At 37.3% G+C, this 23343-nt stretch overlaps 2 protein-coding genes across 2 annotated transcripts; one reads left to right on the top strand and one right to left on the bottom strand.

Annotated features, from left to right (window-relative positions):
• The first annotated feature begins 6202 nt into the window (after positions 1–6202).
• LOC141655631 (uncharacterized) lies at positions 6203–6658 on the top strand. Its single transcript, XM_074462700.1, has one exon. It carries the CDS (start codon positions 6203–6205, stop codon positions 6656–6658), a length of 456 nt encoding a protein of 151 aa, XP_074318801.1.
• Positions 6659–20832: 14174 nt separating this feature from the next.
• On the bottom strand, positions 20833–21408 carry LOC141655630 (uncharacterized). Its single transcript, XM_074462699.1, has one exon. It carries the CDS (start codon positions 21406–21408, stop codon positions 20833–20835), a length of 576 nt encoding a protein of 191 aa, XP_074318800.1.
• Between the last annotated feature and the right edge of the window lie 1935 nt (positions 21409–23343).

Genomic DNA, 23343 nt, shown 5'->3' with positions numbered 1-23343 from the left:
CCCCCTTGAAGAGACAAAGCCACACAAAGCCGACTATCGTCCTCATGGCCAACGGATGCAGTTGGGCCACAGCGACGTTCATAGCTTTAATGATGGCCATGACGTACTCATTCAGCGAAACCGAGCCCGTACTCCAAGTGTCGCATGTATACGCGCCGGTATGGCCCGGCGGAGGGCAACAGACGGCTCGACCCTCCTCGGGGATAACAATCTTGTATCCCCTGCCAAAAAAGAAATGGCCCTCGAAAAATGTCTCACCAGAACAACTAGCCAACTTATGGGTCCAAGCTCGGTCAACGAGTACCTTACAGACGTCACCGTGATCCATAACGTCCTGCCTCCCCTCTTTGGGACGAACCTCTTCAAATCATCACCAAAATCGTCAAGGCGTCATCATCGACATCAGAGTCATCCTCCCATTCCTCCAAAATTCGAGGATCGACTTCAGAGAAGGAGACCTAGGGCCCCCAGTGCCTTATCGGGAGGGCGTCCAACTTCTCCTCCTCATCAAGGCGCGACGGGAACCCCCGCGTCGGTTTGCTAGGCCCGGCATCAGCGAAACATGTTTACAATAATAACTTACAGAGTTAAGAAATTGGAAAGTTTGTTTGTTTACCTTGAAGAAAAACACCCGCCGGAGTAACAACTCTGAAAATTAGAAGACAATGAAACCCTTGAAAGTTTAGAGGGGAAAATTTTGGAGAATGAAATTGGTGGCCAATTTCACGGGATAACTGCCCTATTTATAGGGAAAAGCCCATGAAGAAGGACCAATCAGAGAACAACCCATGAAGCGTCAACCAATCAGCGTGCAGACACGTGTCGGACATGCAACCACGGGATGTCAATCGTTGCAACAGTCGAACGTCAATCAATGCAACAGTGACCAAGCGTCTTCAACACGCCCATTCGTATCTCTCCGCCTATTCACCTTCCTCAACAAATTCCCAAGCATCCGTTCTCCGCCGCCACATGATCAACCAAGCTAAGTAGCGCGGCCGGGGCAATCAAAAACAACCGCTCTCTCAACCCCGGTCTCGGCCAGCGTCACTTTCTTTTCCACATCGGATGCCCTTTACGCATCCATGCGGAGGGGGGATATGGTACGGCCTAAGAAAAGACCAGGCCGAGGTAAAAGAAGCCGCCGCAGAAGAAGCTGATGCAGAAATTTTTTTACAAAATACTTGCGCAGAATATACGCTCAAACGTACATCGGAGCCCATACCACGGCATAGACTACGCTGGGGCAAATTGATGGAGCATATTCGCACCGCCGACCAAGTCAACATATTGAGCAAGGTCAAAGATATCCACAAAGAAGTCAACGACTTATGCACCTAGCCGATGCAAATGACCCCATCGGCTGTCGGCCTGGGTCTCGGATGGCAACCTGCCAAATGGACACATACCCGCGTACTCACATCCAAGACCCCTCGGCGGTGAGTCAACAGGGCCCGCCGGCCTGCCATAGGTCCCTCGGCCGAGGGGTAGATCAGTCTTTCCACCTGCTAGCCACTTGGCCACTTGGCCACTACGTGACAAAAGGTGAAAGTCTATAAATACTCCTCAACCTTCATTGAGGAAAGGATCCACAACTTAACCTAAGAAACACTATTCATCTGGTATAATCTTCCTTATCTCTCTACAATATACATTTAGCCAAGGAACAACTTATCCCCTAAGTTACTGACTTGAGCGTCGGAGTGAGTACGCTTGGCACAAAGCCAAGCCCTCAGTTCGTTCATTGTTGCAGGAGAGGCCGAGATGAACGATAAAGACAAGAAGGATTCAACCAAGGACATCATTCTACAAGCAACGGGTGGTAACGAATATCTGCTCTGGAATTACACCCGGAACATAAATAATTAATATGATAATAATAATAATAATAATAGGTCTAATATAATAACTTATAAATATAATAATAATAATAATAGATATGTTATTAATAATATTAATAATAATGAATATATTAATAAAATAATAAATATAGTATAATAATAATAATAATAATAATAATAATAATAATAATAATAACAATAATATTAATAAATATCAATACTTCTATTATTCTCATTAATCATAATAATATAATAATAAATAAATAGACTAAATAATATATACGAATTAATTAATAATAAATATAATAGTAATATAATAAATATAATAATAATATAATAATATAATAATGATAACAATAGTAAATAAATTAATATAATAATAATGATAAGAATAATAATATAAAATAAGAATAATAATATGAATGTTGAAATAAACTAATCTGAACTGAACTCAACTGGATTGGACTGAACTGAACTGAACTGAACTGAACTGAATGACGCTAAATTGAACTGAACTGAACTTAAAGGAGCTGAATTGAACTTAACTGAACTTATTAGAACTGAAATTAAGTCCAAAAGAATAGAGCCTTAGTGGCCTAGCAGATATAAATATCCAACATTGTATTTGCTATTGATGGACGATAGTGGACCTGGGGTGGATTTTAAATAGTACCAGCTTAACATCCGCTTACTCGTTAATTGTTTAAATAATTGACATTATTAATACTATATTAATTGATAAGTTTTTTTTTTCAATAAAATTAATATTTTCTTAATTACTCTTAACTTTCGAAATTTACTGTGATTAAAGCAAATTTTACATACAAGAATCATAGAAAGTTATGATATAAAAGGTTAGTAGGTAAATTGAGGGGTATAATTTAGATTTTTATCTATAAAAAAGGGGAGTGTGTTTTTTAAAACTTATATCCACCGGGGGAGTAAAGTATATTCTAAGGACCCAAAGTATTCCATAATGTAGCTTTAAGGACCCGAAGAAAAAAAATTAATCATTAAGGACCTAGAAAGTAGATGGCGTCAATTATTAACAGACTTAGGGCAAAAGTACTAAAAGAACCTTACTATTCCATATGTTCACACCAATTATCCCCACATTCCCCACCACTTTTTATTGTAAAAAAAAAAAATTATACAAAATCCCCAACTCCCATGCCTCCCTTTCGTTCTCCCAAATTTTTCATCTGACCATTATCCAATTACAAATTCTACGGGCAGGAAAGTACCATGGTATATTGGCCAATTGATGATTGATCATATAAATTTTACTTCTTGCTTTTTACGGAGTGGAGTACTGATGCCAATTGATTGTAGTGATTTGTCTTTTATTATTGCAAATTGACAATTGTTTTACCCTAATTTTAGAATAAGACGGTCTTGAGCACTAATATTATAATTTATTATTGATTTGAATGAGTGCTATTTATATATATAAATGAACCGTTTCACCATGCGAGACCGTCTCACACAAGAATTACTGATTGTTTTATACGGTACTTTGTTTACGTTTGTACCAGTCTTGAGTATTAACATAATAGTTTATTATTGATTATTGATTTAAATTGCATAAAGTTTCATTCTTTAATGTTATTATTGATTTAAAATTGCATAAAGTTGTTGATGCAAAGGAGTTTTGATGTAATATCAAGATGAAGATGAAGAAATACGGGATAAACAATATGAAGAAACTTGATGCAAAAAAGACTTTTGATCCTGAGATACTCAATTCTCAAACATAGATTTTATCTTGATTTTGTATTTGACTATTTTTTTTTTACTTTTTTTAATTTAATGGTTTGCAACAAGGGTATTGATATAATATGTTAGTTTATTCTCGGGTCCTTAACGATTAGATTTTGATACTTAAAATCCTTAATGATTAACTTTTGATACTTCGATTCCTTAACGATTAACTTTTTTACTTTGGGTCCTTAAAACTACATTCTAGAATACTTTGGGTCCTTAAAGTATACTTTACTCTCCACCGGGGACAATAAGGCATGTACGAGTATGATTTTTGCTCAATAAATACGAAGAATCCACATTTTACTATCTCCCGCCCCAATAGCATCTCTAAGTAATTTGTGTTTGTTTATTGTTTGTGGGAACATGTAATGAAACAAACTTTCTATAATATAATTTTTTTAATATTTGTAATTAGGCCCCCCTCTTTTTCCCACAAAATTCAATTATTTTTCCCTCCCATAATCATTGACCCCATTCATATAAGTAAGCCAAGTTGGAACAAATTTGTTTGGGAGTCATGTGGTTAGAGATATATTCCCCAACTTCGCATTCAAAATTTGGTGCGCGATGAACCAGTCTGAAACTCTGAACAATCTCACATTTTGCATGAGGCCGTTTTATAGTGAAATTGCTATGAACATGTAACTTGAATTGAAGTTTTTTTATTTATTTATTTATTTACTAGTATTGATCCCGCGCAAATGCGCGGTTTTTAGATAAGAATATTAGAGAATTTAATAATTATACTATTGGTATTTAACTCTATTTGAAATTTAATTATAAAATTTACTATTAGTAATTTTGTATTAGGAGCTAGAAAAGAGATTGTTCAACACTTTTACTCCGTATAAGATTGTCGGTTTTACTGAAATTATTTTATTAACTTTGTTTTAAGAAAACATTGTTTCTAATTATATCACTATATCCAATAAGGCGTTATATAAACAATTAAAAAAAAGGTAACCAAAATTTAAGTTTTCATATAGTATGGAGCAAAAATGGATATTAAGTTAAAGTGTAAAAAAAATACCATAAGTAAGTTTTTCTTTTTAGAAGTAATAACAATTTATGATACTCTCAACCCGTAGTATGTTATTATTAAAAGATAGAATAATAGAATTAATCAGAAAATGTTTACTAAAAAAATGTTTTTGGTCATAATGTTTAGTTTTAAAAATAATAATAGTGAAATATTTATATCACATTGTACATATAATTAGTGCAATTTCATGCATATAACAAAATAAGAATATCCCGTAATATGTCTATGCAAGTTAAAAGAATATTATTCCCTTTTCTAAATGGCATAAAATTATTTATTGACTTATTGTATGAAATTAATCAGTATAGTTCAGTTGTAGTCTTGTAGATATGATATTATGAAGTCCATTAATAGCTTAAGTTGAAATTATTCAGGATGACCCAATTGTAGAGATGATGTTATGAAGCCCATTTATAGCCTAATTCATTTAGGCGGGAAACTTTAGAATCTCTTATTCTTTTAGTTTAAGGGGGATTTACTAGTTTGTTATCTCTTCAATTATTTGAATTGTAATTTTTTTTTTATGTTTAGTATACTCGATGTAAATGTGTAATTAGTAGGTCGATTATACCACCAACTGTAACAATTGGTCTTTATAATTTTGTAGCTATATAAACCCAAAAAATTTAAAGCTCTAAAAAAGTATACATAAGCTCAATTAGTTGTAATATGGTTTTAATATGGTGGTACAATGCTCTTGGTACAACCGGTGACGTCCATGGATGAGGGCAATTACACAGCAATTATGGGATAACAATTATGGAGAATGCAAATAGACAAAAGCGTGTGAAAATAACGGAAATATCATTATTAAAAAGAAAGTACGTGATAAGCCGGGTTTTGTACATGGTGAGACGCTCAGTAAAGTGTTATTTCAAGAGCTAAAAGCGGTGTTTCATGGGGCATAATACATTTATATAATTATATATGTCGTGCTCAATCATTCTTATATCGAGTTATTTATACCGATTTGACCCGGGTATAGAAGAGGGAGTGGAAACGGAGTGAAGCTAGGTGAATGCCTAGCTAAGGAAGAAGAGAACAAAGGCAAATCAAAGGAGTATACAGAGCATGGCGAGCCGCCGAGCAAAACAGAAGTCGACTTTACCCTGGGTGAGCCACCCAAATGGCTTGTTTCAGCTTTGCTGTGCGTTGATTGGGTCTTTGTTCTATATGACACTTCCTTTATTTTTCTTTCTTATACGACACTTACTGTATTTATTGACCCGGGACCTAATAGAATAATATCTTATGATATTATTTGATATGGTGTATATTGTATTCCTTGTAGCTCAAGTCGTGTATATTTCGTCTTAGGGAAGTTAATATCGTCTTTGCTTTTTCATAGAGATTAGTTACCTAATCCGAAGATATGATATGATATTCAAATTTGTATATATGTATGATGCGTTGATTAATAATACATAATCGAATATTGCTTTCATCTTCTTCCTGCTTCATTGTTTATCATGGTATCGTGAGCAGCGATCGATTAGTTTTCTAAAACAAACAAAAAAAATCAACAAAACACAAACACAAAAATTGAATTCAAAACATGACAGGACCTGATGGAAAACTCAAAGGAGGAAAATCCAATGAAAAACAACACACTATTTCGATTGCTTTGCCACTTTACCTACACCCGTCGGATAATCCCAGTTTAATGCTTACACAAACCATTTTTAATGGCAAAAACTACGAGTTGTGGGCTGATGCTGTTAAAAATGGACTAGCTGCAAAAAATAAATTGGTTTTCATAGAAGGTGGAGTCAAAAAGCCGGTCGAAGTTGAAGGAGAAGACAACATCGAATTGTTGGCTTGGCGAGAGTGTAATGCCATGTTGAAAGCATGGATGAGGAATGTCATCGACCCTAAACCACACCAAAGCATCACCTTCACGGTGACTGTTGCTAAAATTTGGGAAGAGTTGCGGGATCGATACTCGGCAGGAAATGCCCCTCGAGTTCACCAATTAAAAGAGGAACTCAATGAATGTAAGCAAGGAAGATAATCCGTGGTTGAGTATTATACGAGATTGAAAACCATTTGGGATGAACTTGCCAATTACAACAAAATTCCGAAGTGCACCTGTGGAGCGGCCGCTATGATAATGAAGGAGTGAGAAGAGGAGAAAGCTCATCAGTTTTTGATGGGCCTCGACACGACTTTGTATGGTAATCTCCGTACAAATTTGTTGATGGAACACCTAATCACGACCCTTACTCGTGCGTATGCTTTGGTTCTGCGAGAGGAACGACATTCGAATGTCGTCAAGGTGAAAGAAGATCAGAACGAAGTAGCCATGGCAACAAAATTTTTTAGCGCAGGTAGAGGAAGAGGAAATCATTCGAAACAGGACAAAGAAGAGAGGATTCACCACCACCCCAATGCACTTATTATGGTAAATATTACCATATTGAAGAAAATTGCTATGATAAGCATGGTTATGAGGTTGTTAAAAGCCGTGAGAGAGGTCGTGGTAGGAGAGGAACCGGTCGTGGACGTGGTAGAGGGCGCTCGACAGGAAGAGGACAGACCACCTTTCAAGCGAATGCTATTGGAAACTCATCAGAAACGAAGAAAGGAGAGGCATCCAAACAAAACTTACCCTTCTCTAATGATGAGATTGAACGAATTCGCAGCCTTTTGATGGCAAGCCCGGAAGGTAAAAATGAAATTTCAGGTATGAATGTTAACTTTGGTAAGGAGTGGTTGATTGACAGTGGAGCCTCGCATCATATGACGGTACGAAGAGATTGCCTTCGAAATATCTGGTGGACGAACCATCCTTTGTTGGACTCCCTGATAGGAGACGGGTAACGGCTCAAGAGCATGGCGAAGTCACATTAAGCACAAATTTTGTTCTAAAAGATGTTCTTTTTGTTCCATCTCTCACATGAGATTTAATCTCCGTTCAACAGCTAATAAAAGAAAGCAATTGTGTAATAACATTTTTTTCCGATCATTGTATTATGCAGGACCAGGCTACGAGGACGGAGATTGGACGGGGTGAGCATCGTGATGGGGTGTATCATTTTCAACCGAGGAAAACGGAATTGGTGAGGAAAATGACGCTGACCAAAGAAGACGAGTTATGACACAAAAGACTCGGACATCCGTCAAGTAGTATTTTATCCCAATTTTCTAATTTGATTGGTTGCAATTTGCATTGGAACTCAGGTCATGTTTGTGATTCATGTTGTAGGGCTAAACAAATACGCACTCCTTTTCATCTTAATAAAAAACGGTATGACGAGTTATTTGGTTTGATTCATTGTGATATTTGGGGAAAGTATCGGGTTGCTAGTTTATCCCGCGCTTATTATTTTTTGACCATTTTTGATGACCATAGTAGGGCAGTGTGGGTATACCTAATGAAAAAAAAAGCGAAGCAGGCGAGTTACTTCGAGTTTTTAGTCAAATGGTGAAAACGCAATTTGGTAAAAGTATAAAAATCATTCAAAGCGATAATGGAACCGAATTGTTAGCTGGGCCCCTGAGATATTATTATGAGGAACACGGGATTCTTTTTCAAACTAGTAACGTCGATACACCACAACAAAATGGTCGAGTTGAAAGAAAACAACGACACATACTTGAGAAAGCGAGAGCCTTGCGTTTTCAAGCGGATTTGCCTATCCATTTTTGGGGAGAATGCATATTGACTGCGGCCTATTTAATTAATAGGACTCCAACCCCATTACTTCACGGCAAAACACCGTTTGAAGTCCTCTACAATAAACAGCCGGACTTGACCAATCTTAGAGTGTTAGGGTGTCTTTGTTACGCCCATAACAAAGACAAACCACGCGATAAATTTGGGGAACAGGGTAAGCAATGCATTTTCCTAGGTTATCCTCACAGTAAGAAGGGATGGAAGGTATATGACTTGAAAGAAAAACGCATGTTTGTGTCCCGAGATGTACATTTCTTTGAGCACTATTTCCCCTTTTATACTCCTGTCGACATTAAGACTTCTGGGCAAACTAATCAACAGGAGATTGCACTCGAGTGAATGACAATACTGGTACTGATGTTGATAATGATGTTGATAGGCTATCACACACCTATGCAAAAATAAATACCCTAGACACAAATGAATGTAGTACGTAGGGGTCGAATCCACAGAGAGACGGTAGTTGTTAATTAGTTGTTATGGGGTGAATTTTATCAAGGTCGGTTATCGTATGATTGGTTGGTTGGATAATGGGAGAAAACAATATTGATAAAGAAATAGTCTAGGGAGGTCGGGTCACACATGTAGATTATGTAAATGCTCAAATTAAACATAGGAGTTGATAAATTGTTAATTGTTTAGGCTTAGAGACACCCACCTCTCGATATTAGTGTCAACCATAAACCGGGTCCTAGAGAAACTCTCGTTTATGACTTTATGACTAGGTCGTCCTACTACACATGCTTAGTCTAATCCGATTCCGAGCCTCTCAACTTATAGAACGAATTAACAAACTTAATCAATGAATAAGGCCTTTAAACAAAGATTAAACGTGACGATACAAACATGTGATAGAAACAATGAAACGATATTATAACATCCTAGTTGATCATGTTACAAATACTTTTTATGCATGGCTCCCTTCATTCCCTAGACAAGGTAGACTACTCTAGCATAATGTAAATGTAAACTAAACTAATGACAATTTAAATGATAAACATAATGAAAATAGGAATAGAATTACCTTGAAATGGAAATGGAAATGGAATTGAAGAACAATGCAAATATAAATAACACGAATATAACTTTAAATGGAAATTGTAATATAAATTGAAATGCTTAAAGGAAATTGTTTATAGTAAATCTAGTCTAAACTAAACTAAGAACTAAACTAAGAACATGAAAGTAGTGTAGAAAATACTATGAAAAATGGTGTGTAAAGGTGTCTAAGAGGTCCCGGATTAACACCCTTTATATAGGGCCACAATATGAAACGTAAACAATTAAGAGGGAGCTAACCTCGATCGGGGCCACCCCACCCCGATCGGGGTCATGGTGTTCTTGACTTTTGTGTTAATTCCGTCTTAACTCTTGTTTAATGCTTGTGCGGAATCCGATGTTAGCATCTTCAAGCATCCGTCCAAGGCATCGTAGGGGCTTCTAGTATCCAATGTAAGCTCTTGTGGACTTCATTTTGGGCTTAACTTTGATTTTCTTACTTGTGCATCAACCCAAAATAGTATGACTTCATGCTCGGGATTTCTATTTCTTCCCAAAATGCCCCTATACTTCCCGGAAGTCCTTTGCATGATCATGACTTGCTCTCATTAGCCAACTCTTGTACTTGCTACTTTGACGGGAAAAAGCTACCAAAAGCTTAATTTCCTTCAAAACACAATGAAAAACAAACAAACACAACTAGAACACGGAATTAGCTCACAAACACTAACATTAGTGTAAATGACATGTAAAATAGAGCTAAAATAGGGGGTTAAAATGTATATAAAATGGACTTATCAAACTCCCCCAAGCTAAACCCTTGCTTGTCCTCAAGCAAGCACATAATACAATGTATGATAAGGACAAGGGTATGAGCAACAATCGTCACATCCAAATGCAATTCCCGTCAAGTAACTTTAGAGCACAATGAATGAAATCCCGAAACATCATGGGCATAGGGAAAATGCAACAACATGGATGAGATTTATATGACGGCGTAGCATGAATGACTTCAAATGGACATTTTGGCTCTTCCATGATCTTATTGACATCGCACTCCTCACGGGAAAAACACTCACACTCATATTATGAATAAGACAATTTATATATGAATGTGACACTCTCCTATCTACGACTCAAGAGAATGCGCCCGCAATCTAGTATGGTAGACATTCCAAATCAACAAGACAATGCCAACAAGAATGCACAAATAGAAGCCAAGATAAGAGATAAAAGAGGCTAGGGGTCATGGGTAAAAAGTGGACAAACGAGTTTGGATATGTGGAGTTAAAGGTCAAGCTAATCAACCATCCAAACGAGCAAAAATGTTTAAATAACCCAATACCGATCTTACGGCAATAACCCATTGAACCAAAGCAGCATATGGTCCAAATTAAAACTTTTACAACACAAAATGAACTTCCCAACTCAATGTTTTCATAAACTATGGAAGATCAATCATCTCTTTTTTTCTTTTTCATCAAAACTTTCTTCTCTTTTTTTCTTCTTTTAATTTCATTTCTTTTCATCTTTCTTTCATTTTTTTTTCATTCCAATAATTTTTTTTCTTCTTTCTTTTCTCACTTTTCTTTCACAACACAATGGGAATTAGGGATCTTGTCAACATCATCAACCTCACAAAAGCACTCTAAACTCATTAATATGGTTACTAGCTCAACAAGGTAGGCAATTTGAAATGTAGCTAGAAACAAATATTTTATAGCATATAATGAGGAAAAGGTTCATTAAAAGGTGATGCATGTGAGAAAGTATAACATTAAGTCTTCATGTGCACACTATCGTAGCATGTCTAAGAATAAGGAACCAATGCCATACTTGTGCGTTTTGATGTAACACACACCAAGAGGATAAACTACACACACACACCCCTAAATGAGACCGGGTAAAGATGTACATGCCTTTTTGGAGGCTCTACCTTACCATTTATGTATCTTACCAATGTCAAGATCAAGTCTATTTTGTCCAAAATTCATCCCTCACCTACTATGTCAAGACATCCCCATGTAAGCAAAACCCGTCAAAAGTGTGACTCATTAGCTTTAAAAAGCTACAATATGGGAAATGCAAAGATTAAAGACATTATGCATAAGACAAAAGGGTGGACACAACAACCAACTTTTTATGAAAATTTTCATTTTTTTTTCAAAGTTTTAGGTTTTTAGGATTTCCCATAACTAGACTCACTAAATCCCTCCCCCAAGCTAGAACAACACATTGTCCTCAATGTGTAAACAGAGAAGGACACCCAACAAGGGGAGATGGGACGACACATGCGGAACTAAAGAAAAGAAAGAAAGCATACAACCGCGTAGAAGCTCCCCCAAGCTAGCTTGAAAATGGGGTAAAGTCCAATCCAAGTAGCAAAGTACTTGCGAAAGACAAGCTACTACATATGAAAGCAAGCTAAATTTCTTATTGTCCTAACTATTACATCAAAACCAAATTGAAATTGCAATTGTAAATTGTCTTAAAAAGCATAAGTAAAACAATTTTTCCTAAATGAATATCCATCGTCCTTTAAAAAGCACGTCAACGCCCTTAGAAGTTGATTATATTCCTGCGCATGAGCAATACACAAGCATATGTAAGCAATTGATAAGATATAAGCATGAAAGATCAAAGGCAAGAAAGGATTAATCTTATCAAATTGCCCACGAGAGATTTCAAATAAAACCACCGTACTTCCCTCGTCAGCAAAAGAAGAAGCACCATGCTTAAGACCATAAAAATAATCGTTAGTGCACATATTATAATCATGAACGGTCTCAAATTGATGGTATGAAAACTCAACGTGGTAGGACTCATCAAAAATGGGGGGTGCATCCCACTTAACCTCTATATTAGCATCACTAAGTCTTCCATCAACTCCGAATTGGTCAACTACATCCCTTGTGAAAGGATTTTCAAAGGTTTTAAATGACTCGGGTAAAACCTTATCCGTTTTACTATGGTCGGACTCAAGCTTATCTATGACACGTGTGTCAACTACCTTCTCCACGAAATGGTAAATTGGAAAGACAATAGGGGGCATTTTAATAATGAAAGTCGGTTCATCATCATCATCGTCGTCCAATAATTCAAAATGGTTAGGGTCAAAAGACTCACATTGGGAGGTTGAGAGAGCATGAGGAGAGGAAATAATCTCAGATAGGCTTGCTTCCTTTTGATAAAATTGTTCCAAACGAGCTTGAAGCACTTTGAGCTTCTTTTGGATATGCCATATATCGAATTGGCGTGCTAACTCTCGACATTCGGTAGCCATGGAATCTAATAAATTCCAAAGTTCCGGCCCAATCATGTTGTAGAGACTCCCATTACTCAACTTTAGAGCCAATCCACGGGTCTCAAAATCCATGCCACCAAGCACGAAATGACCCAAGTAATCCCCATCAAGGACATGTCCAAGGGAGATGAGACCATCGCAAAAGTAGTAGAATCGGTCAAGATAGTCACGAAAAGGCTCATCTTGGAGTTGTGGGACGAATTTGTAATTCATTATGAAAGGCCAAGCTTTATTACCTACAAAATAGGCACTAAAACTACAAAGAAACCGTGAGAAGATCTCAAGGAACAAGTGTTCCCCGAGACAAAATAAAATAAGATAAAATTCAACAACTAATTAGCAAACAAAACCGTGTTCCCCGGAAACGGTGCCAAAATTTGATAGGCTATCTCACACCTATGCAAAAATAAATACCCTAGACACAAATGAATGTAGTACGCAGGGGTCGAATCCACAGAGAGACGGTAGTTGTTAATTAGTTGTTATGGAGTGAATTTTATCAAGGTCGGTTATCGTATTATTGGTTGGTTGGATAATTAGAGAAAATAATATTGATAAAGAAATAGTCTAGGGAGGTCGGGTCACACATGTAAATTATGTAAATGCTTAAATTAAACATAGGAGTTGATAAATCGTTAATTGTTTAGGTTTAGAGACACCCACCTCTCGATATTAGTGTCAACCATAAACCGGGTCCTAAAGAAACTCTCGTTTATGACTAGTTCGTCCTACTACACATGCTTAGTCTAATCCAATTCCGTGCCTCTCGACTTATTGAACGAATTAACAAACTTAATCAATGAATAAGGCCTTTAAACAAAGATCAAACGCAACGATACAAACATGTGATAGAAACAATGAAACGATATTATAACATCCTAGTTTATCATGTTACAAATACTTTTTATGCATGGCTCCCTTCATTCCCTAGACAAAGTAGACTACTCTAGCATAATGTAAATGTAAACTAAACTAATGATAATTGAAATGATAAACATAATGAAAATAGGAATAGAATTACCTTGAAATGGAAATGGAAATGGAATTGAAGAACAATGCAAATATAAATAACTTGAATATAACTTGAAATGGAAATTGTAATATAAATTGAAATGCTTAAAGGAAATTTTTTATAGTAAATCTAGTCTAAACTAAATTAAGAACTAAACTAAGAACATGAAAGTAGTGTAGAAAATACTAAGAAAAATGGTGTGTAAAGGTGTTAAGAGGTCCCGGATCAACACCCTTTATATAGGGCCACAATATGAAACGTAAACAATTAAGAGGGAGCTAACCCCGATCGGGGTCGTGGTGTTCTTGACTTTTGTGTTAATTTCGTCTTAACTCTTGTTTAATGCTTGTACGGAATCGGATGTTAGCATCTTCAAGCATCCGTCTAAGGCATCCTAGGGGCTTCTAGTATCCAATGTAAGCTCTTGTGGACTTCATTTTGGGCTTAACTTTGATTTCCTTACTTGTGCATCAACCCAAGTTAGTATGACTTCATGCTCGGGATTTCTATTTCTTCCCAAAATGCCCCTATACTTCGCGGAAGTCCTTTGCATGATCTAGACTTGCTCTCATTAGCCAACTCTTGTACTTGCTACTTTGAATGGAAAAAGCTATTAAAAGCTTAATTTCCTACAAAATACAATGAAAAACAAGCATACACAACTAGAACACGAAATTAGCTCACAAATACTAACATTAGTGCAAATGACATATAAAATAGAGCTAAAATAGGGGTAAAATGTATATAAAATGGACTTATCAGATGTCGACATTCTGGAGCAAGATGGAGCCCATGTCGACAGGGGGAGTGAGGAAGAAGCAGGTGTCCATATTGATGGAGAAGAAGCACCTGTGGTAACTGATGTCGGGACTGATGAGGTGGAAGGTGTTGTGGAGGAAGATAGACTTGGGAGAGGAGCTTGGGAAAAAAGAGAACCTGTATGGAGAAAGGATTATGTATACAAATCAACGAGAATCATTAACCCCCACAACGATGCTTATCCCGATCAGTCGATGTTCACGAAGTCAGGTACTCGATATCCTTTGATTAATTATGTTATTACAAACTGTTTTTCTAATCCTCACAAAGAATTTATAGCGGTAATCGATGAAATTAGAGAGCCCAAGCATTATAATGAGGCAGCTAGACAAGCAGAATGGCGAGATGCAATGCGGAATGAGATTGATGCTTTGGAAAGGAATGGCACGTGGAAAATCGTTCCTTTACCGGAGGGAAAGAAACCCATTGGATGCAAATAGTGTATAAAGTAATGTATAAAGTAGACGGAAACATTGAAAGGTATAAAGCAAGGCTCGTGGCGCAAGGTTTCACACAAATTGAAGGGGTGGATTATCATGAAACTTATGCGTCGTAGCAAAGATGACTAGCGTTCATTGTATGCTAGCGGTTGCCGTTGCCAAATGATGGAATATTGAGCAATTAGATGTGAATAATGCTTTCTTGCACGGAGACTTGGAAGAGGAGGTATACATGAGAATACCGCAAGGTTTTGAGAGAAAAGACAGGAATCAAGTATGTAAATGATTGAAATCGATATATGGTTTGAAACAGGCGTCTCGAAATTGGTTTGCGAAATTGACCATGACACTTCAAAGGTACGGTTTTGTCCAATCACTAGCGGACTATTCGTTGTTTACATATGATAAAGACGGGATATTTGTTGGAGTTTTGGTGTATGTGGATGACATGATAGTAGTAAGCAACAATAGTATGGAGTGTGGAGTATTTAAAGCTTTTCTCGATAACAAGTTTGGGATTAAAGATTTGGGTTGATTAAAGTACTTCTTGGGCATAGAAGTGGCACACGGGACCAAAGGATTGTTTCTCAACCAGCGAAAGTATACCTTGGATATCATAGAAGAGGCGGGAATGCAAGGAGCCAAACCTGTGCATACGCCAATACCGCAACATCATCGTCTCCCTTTAGCTACAGGTTACGCTTTGAAGGATATCATGAAGTATCAAAGGCTTGTTGGTAAGTTGGTCTATCTTACTATTACACGGCCAGATTTGGTTTATGCAGTTCACATGTTGTCACGATTTGTTAGTGAACCGCGAAAAGAGCACTAGGATGCCGCCTTGAGGGTCGTTCGATACATCAAGATGAATCCTAGTAAAGGCATTATTTTGCGTAAAGACTCCGACTTGCAGTTAAGGGAATATTGCGACTCAGATTATGGAAGTTGTCCATTGACCAGGAGATCGTTAAGTGGCTATTTTGCATTGCTGGGATCGTCACCTATATCATGGAGAGCAAAGAAACAAGTGGCGATAGCGAAATCAACGGCCGAAGCCAAATATCGTGCGATGGCAGGGGCAACGAGTGAGCTCATTTGGTTAAAGTCTTTCCTTGCCTCGTTGGGAGTATTCTATTCAAAGCCTATAAGTTTATTTTGTGACAATCAGGCCGCAATTCATACTACGAAGAATCCGGTTTTCCATGACCGCACTAAACATATATAAATTGATTGTCATTTTGTCAGACAACATCTGGTCAGCAAGAACATCAACGCATTTCACACCCGAAGCAAAGAGAAAATAGCAGATTTATTCACTAAAGCTTGAGGAGGAGAAGCGTTCGATCATTTACAGCGCAAGTTGGGACTTGGTCTACCAAGTGCTCCAACTTGATGGGGAGTAATAGAATAATATCTTATGATATTATTTGATATGGTGTATATTGTATTCCTTGTAGCTTAAGTCGTGTATATTTCGTCTTAGGAAAATTAATATCATCTTTGCTTATTCATAGAGATTAGTTACCTAAACCGAAAATATGATATGATCTTCGAATTTGTATATATGTATGATGTGTCGATTAATAATACATAATCGAATATTGCTTTCATCTTCTTTCTGCTTCATTGTTTATCAGGACCTTTTAGTCATTTGAATTCACCCATCTTTTTTACTTCCTCCGTTTTCATATGATCTACCCATTTTATTAAAATACTACACTCATATATTCAACAAATGGGTAGATTATATAAAAACGGAGGAAGTATTTGTTTAGTAGTAGATAGCCATCTTTAATTACTTGTACTCTTTATTGCTTACACACTAATTTACATCGCCTTCTTTGTGAAATCGACACATGACTTACCTCTACTATATAGTTAAGGTAATAAGATTTTATTATTTATCTTTGATAGTATACGACTTCAGCTCACCAGTACATTTATACAAAAGCTTTACTAACAAGGGAAGCTAAGCTCGAAGCCTGCCGATTATATAACCACGGTGACCAAGCAAACAAAAAGGAAAACGACCTAAAAGAGATACATGGAAGTCCAATCATGTCGTCAAAAGCGAAGTCCACAGAACCAAGTCAGTGAGATCGACCATCGACGGAATAGTTCGGAGGAGACCCGTAAACAAAGGCATTAGAAAGGTACTTCGAAGACTTCTTATTAAAAGGATCATGAAAAGGTGAAACGTTTGCATAAGGAACCTCTGAGCCCTCACCCCCTCATGAAAGGAAAGAAAAAGAGGAAAATTTTCCTTTGCCCGAAGATCGGCCTTAGCTTTGTCATTATAGAAGGCTAACAACTGGTGAACCCATGCCCAAAAAGGGGCCTTATTCCTCCTACAGATAGGTTAGATGAGGCATGCCGATGATGCTTTGCATGAATCATCATTTAAATCACCCAACAAAGTCTCAGCATTGCCAGAAAATATCAGCTGAAAAAGAGAAAATGGCAAAAGTGGAAAGATTGGTTATTTAGAAAAGTAAAACTGAACTCTCTATTTATAGTAAAGAGTTGTTAGGGTTATATTTAAGCACTTAATACCATCCAATTTTGGTATTAATTTAGGAATTGAGGACTAAATTATACATAAACTAATGTAATTAATACACATCATCAACAAAAACAACAACAATAACAACATTAGAGCCTTAATCCCAAAATTATTTGGACCGGCTAATATGAATCATCTTTTAGAACCATCTCTGGGTGATCGCATATCTCAAAATGCGATAATATAGAAAAATAAGAGTGCAAAGCAAATGGAGTAACAAACATCTCTCTCACACCAAGCATAATTCTAATGAGCAGAATCATGGGATTTTAGAACCAGGGAAACAGAATCATCCAGAGGAGGACGTGGGGCAGAAAACCAAAACTATGCATGATCTTGTTGGAATACCCCACCTAGAGATTGAATCTGATGAGGATAGTGATAGGTCCATTTTATATATAGTTTAACCCCCTGTTTTAGCTCGGTTTATTTGATTATTGCACTTCTACTAGTGAATTTGTGAGCTAATTCCGTATTCTAGGTATTTTTGCTCGTATTCATTACATTTTGTAGGAAATGATGCCGTTGATAGCTTTTTACCGTCAAATTATAATTCACCCAAGTTCACGAGGCTAATGAAAGCAAGTCTTGACCATGTAAGGGCATTCCAGGAAGTATAGGGGCGTTTTGGGAAGAAATTGGAAAACCCGAGGGAAACCAATTTTGGTTGGTGGATATGTAAATAAATGAAGTTCAAATGAAAGCCCATTGCATTGGATACCAAAAGATCTCTAGGATGCCTTAGACGGACTCTTAAAGAAGCAAGCATCGGATTCCGCATCAACATTAAGTGAGAAGTTAAGATGGAATTAAGACAAAAAATAAAAAACACACGACCCCGATCGGGGTGCCCCTTTTCTAGACAGTTTATGTTACTCCCTTTGATCCTATATAAAGGGTGTTGTATCCACACACTTCTACACAAATTTCCATATGCTTTAGTCTTAGTTTTCAAAAAAAACGTAGTTTAGATTAGATTTCCTTTAAGCATTCCTTTAGTTGTTACAAATATTCCTTTAGACATTTCAATTTATATTACAAGTTTATTTACAAGTTATTTCCATTTGTTCTATCTTGTTCTTCATTTCCAAGCTCATTTCCAATTGTCAAGGTAATATTATTTCTAGTATTGTTTTGATATTCATTTGCCATTTATATTTCTAGTTAGTATGTTCATCTTTTTTATATCATTTGTCATTATATTAGTTTTCATTATGCATGAGTAATTCACTATTTTAGGAATTAAGGGAGCCATGCATGAGTAGTACTTGTAATTGTTGAAATAGGATGTTTTAATATTAATTCATTTGTTTCTTTAACATGCTTGCATTGTTTTGTTAGTCTTTGATTGTTGGCCACTATCTTAGATTAAATTTGTTAATTCACTTTTATAAGTCGAGAGGCACGAAAATGAATTAGACTAAGCATGTTTTAGTAGACCGACCTAGCCATATCGAGAGCTCGTTAGGACCCATTCTATGGTTGACAATAAGGCCGAGAGGTGATTTTCATAAGACCTAAACAATTAACAATTTTTTCAACTCCTATGTTTAACTTGAGCATTTACATAATTTGCATGTGTAACCCGACCTCCCTAGACTCTTTGTTTATCATTGTTTTACACACCCAATCAAATAAACAATCGATAACCGACCTCGATAGAATTCACTCCATAACAACTTATTTAGCAACTCCCGTCTCTTTGTGCTCGAACCCTATTACTACATTCATTTGTGTCTAGTAGGATATTTTATCTTTGATTAGATTGCGACATCCTATCAAATTTTGGTGCCGTTGTCGGGGAGCACAGTTTTGTTTGCTAATTAGTTGTTGAATTTTATGTTATTTTATTTGTCCCGGGGAACACTTATTCCTTGGGATTGTTATCACGGTTTCCTTGTAGTTTTAGTGCCTATTTTATAGGTAATAAAACTCGGCCTTCCATAATGATGAACGGATTCGTCCCGCAACAAGAAAATGAGCCCTTTCATGAATATCTTGACCGATTTTATGCCTTTACCAATAGTCTAATCTCTATTGGATAAGTCGTTGATGAGGTTTATATAACCTATGTCGTGCTTGATGGCATGAACTTCGGGACCCGAGAAATGGGTCAAAACTTGAGTAATGGGAGTGTCTACTACATGATTAGGGCGGAACTTTGGAATTTCTTAAGTTTCATGGCTATCCAATGTCAATTGCGAGAAGTATGTAGCACGCCAATTCAATTTATGTCACATCGAAGAGGAGCTCAAAGTTGTTATGGCTCGTTTGGATCAACTTTCTCAAAATAAACCAATACCACGTGAGCCTATTTTCTCTCCTTTTGCCTTTTTACCTCCCGAATGTGAGTCTTCTCCCCCTAGTGATTTTAAATTATTGGATGACGATGACGATGGTCCGACTTTTTCTATTAAAATTCCCCTTAATGTCATTCCAATTGAAAATTTAGAGACTCATGTTGAAGAAAATGACCTTGTAGTAGATGACACACTAGCCATGAGAGATCTTGAGCCCGACCATAGTGAAACGGATGAGGTTTTACCCGAGACATTTGAACCCTTTGAGAATCCTTTCGTGGTAGATGTAGTTGACCCTTTTGAGGTTGATGGAGGACTTAGTGATGCACACTCAGAAGTTAAGTGGGATGCACCCCCCATTTTTGATGAGTCCTACCACCTTGAGTTTTCATACCACCTATTTGAGACCATTTATGATGATAATTTGTTTACTAATGGTTTATTTTATGGTCTTAAGCATGATGCTCCATCTCTTGCTGACAAGTGGAGTAGTACGGTGGTTCTATTTGAAATCTCTCATGGGAATTTTGATAAGATTTATCCTTTCTTACCTTTGATCTTTCATGCTTATGTCTTATCAATTGCTTACCTATGCTTGTGTATTGCTCATGCGTAGGAATATGATAAACTTCTAAGGGCGTTGAAATGATTTTTAGAGGACAAAGAATGCTCATTTAGAAAAACTCGTTTTATTTATGCTTTTTAAGACAGTTTATAGTTTTTGGACAATTGCAATTTCAATTTGGTTTTGATGTAATAGTTTAGACTATAAGACATTTAGTTTGCTTTAGTTTGTAGTAGCTTGTCTTTTGCAGGTACTTTGCTACTTGGATTGGACCTTACCCTGTTTTCAAGCTAGCTTGGGGGAGACTTCTACACTTTAGTATGCTTTATTTCCTTCCTTTATTTCCGCATGTGTCATCCCATCTCCCCTTGTTTTTTTGGTCAAATGTGAGCTTTTTTATTAATCAAACTTGATCAAAGTATATATGCATATTACATCCCTTATGATCATATAGAGTTCTACCAATCTCATTACATTAAGATATCTAACTTTGTTAACCATGCTTTATCAGTTACCTTTGACTGCCCCTGCAATATTCAATTTAACCCGAGCATGTATTATCCTCTTGATTTTTTGCACAAGCTTCTCAAGCCTTGCTAACTGCCTATCAATCTTACAGGCATTCTTCTCAATCCACAAAGCATACCAGAATGCTGCTAAGACCATTCTGCACACTCTGATTTGTAACTCAGAATGACCCACATAATCAGGAGTGAGTCTAATCTGTAACCATGCCTCAAGTTGTAACTTTACCCTAGCTCCATATCTGCACCCTGAGATGCACCCTGAGAATAGGTGCTGATGAGTTTCCAAACCATTTTCACAAAGAACACATGCATTACTCTCACAAATCTGCAACCTGAATAATTTCTCTTGAGTATTTAAAGACTCATGATGAATCAACCAGCTAATGATTGAGTGTTTAGGTACACACCAAGCATTCCACACATCTTTGTGCCACACAACAAAGGGGTGTCCTCCCTGCAACTGATAGTAACCAGACTTAATATTATAGCCCTTAGGGTCATGAATCCACTGGTTATTCATCTCCCCTTGTTGGGTGTCCTTCTTTGTTTTACACATTGAGGACAATGTGTTGTTCTAGCTTGGGGGAGGAATTTAGTGGGTCTTGTTGCTTTATCGCTTTCATATATTCAAAAATCCAAAAAAATAAAAAAATTGAAAATTTTCATGAAAAGTTGTTTGTTCTGTCCACCATTTTTATAATACCACGGTATTCTGGGTCTTGTTACTCGGCCGAATAAGGCTAACTCAGCCGAGTAGAACGTCGTGTGTTTTCTGGTCAGGCTACTGTCCAGGAACACTCGACCGAGTAATGTAATACTCGGCCGAGTACTCCACGTACTCGACCGAGTATCTACTCGGCCGAGTACCCGGTCTGACGGGGTTAATTTCTGCGGTTTGATTAAGGTGATTAGAGATTATATATAAACTTTCTTTAACATTTACTATTCATTCTATCAAAACCTAAACTACGTTCTTCACTCCTCTAATTACCCTAATCACTCTCAAGGCTAATTGATCGATCACAAGTCTACACTTCTATCTTTTGTCCCGATTTCCACTACAACGAAAATGCGGGATAGTGACGGGCACACGGAAGGAAAAAAAACAAGCCGTCATAAAACACGGGAAACTGACGGTTTTCTGACGGAATTTCCGTCAGTACCTATTCCTGACGGAAATCCCGTCAGATACTATTGGCGCGTTGACAAAGTCAATGGCGCTAACAACTATCTGACGGAAAATCTGTCAGTAATAGGTACTGACGGAATTGACGTAAGTTGGATTTGATATTTCAAATCCAGTGTGCAACCCAGCTGTCACAATAATTGAGCCTCTGACGGAAATTCCGTCAGTAAAGTGCTATTACTGACGGAATTTCCGTCAGAGACTCACTTATTGTGACGTGTACTGTTGGCTGAATTATTGATGGAGTAATTGTGCCTCTGACATAATATCCGTCAGTAAAGTTAATAATACTGACGGAATTTCCATCAGGAATACTAAATAACTGACGGAATTTTCGTCAGAGGCGTCTTTTATCTCAAACCCGCACTATCCCCTCGACACTTTACCAAATTTCCCCCAAATCAATTAAAATCGCCTAACCTTAACTCTCTAAAAACCCGACACCACCACCACCCTCCTCCACTTCCGGCGCCACCACCACCACCACCAACACCACCACGCTGTCACCGTCAATATTAGGCAATTATCTTTGTCTTTTCTTCCTCTCTCCTTCCTCTTTTTCTTTTTTCCTTTTCTTCTTTTCATTTTTCTTTTCTTCCACAATCACGGCCGCCCTGCCACTGCCATACCGCCGCCCTGCCGCTGCCTCCTTATTTGGGACCGGAGATAAAGGGGCCGAAATATGGTATGATCCTCCTACTAACAAAGCTGGTCGACGGTCTTTCTCTTATACTCCTAGCATGATTTCAAAACTTTCCACCCAAATGAAAGATGAGCGAGCCGCTCGACTTGCTCTTGAAGAAACTGTTCGTCAACAGGTCGAACAAATGGCGGCAATGCAAAAGGCTTGGGCTGATATGCAAGCATCTCAACCCCCAAACACGTGTTCATAATTCAGTCCACATAGGCGGGACGACTTTGAGGATGATGGACACGGGTTTGGAGGTGGTAGTTTTATTTTCCCTATAGGTTAGAGCCTTTAGTTAGGTTAGTATTGTCGTCTAGTAGGGAGAATGAAAAAACATTGGTGATTTGTGTTTAATTAGTAAGACAATGTACAAATTTGGCCGACTTTTTATGTAAAAATTTTGCTTTCAATTCTCTTTTGTTGCCTCTCTTGATTCCCGCAATTGCGGTCGACGTGAAAATGCCCACTTGGCGGTCGACGATTATATATGTGTTTTGAAGGTTTTGGTTATATTTGAAACGATGCAAATAGGCATCGTGGCTATATTTGAAACGATGCAAATACGCATCGTGGCTGGGCAGCAAGCTACTGTTTCCATCCACTGCCATTAAATAATC

Source organism: Silene latifolia, chromosome 5 (genome assembly GCF_048544455.1).
Source record: "Silene latifolia isolate original U9 population chromosome 5, ASM4854445v1, whole genome shotgun sequence".
Lineage (NCBI taxonomy): Eukaryota > Viridiplantae > Streptophyta > Magnoliopsida > Caryophyllales > Caryophyllaceae > Silene > Silene latifolia.
Note: the sequence above shows the minus strand (reverse complement) of the source record. Positions and strands in the feature narration are given on the sequence as shown.

Bases quoted from the DNA above. Each gene is read 5' to 3' on its own strand.
- LOC141655631 (XM_074462700.1), top strand. From the start codon at position 6,203: ATGACAGGACCTGATGGAAAACTCAAAGGAGGAAAATCCAATGAAAAA.
- LOC141655630 (XM_074462699.1), bottom strand. From the start codon at position 21,408: ATGTGTAAAACAAAGAAGGACACCCAACAAGGGGAGATGAATAACCAG.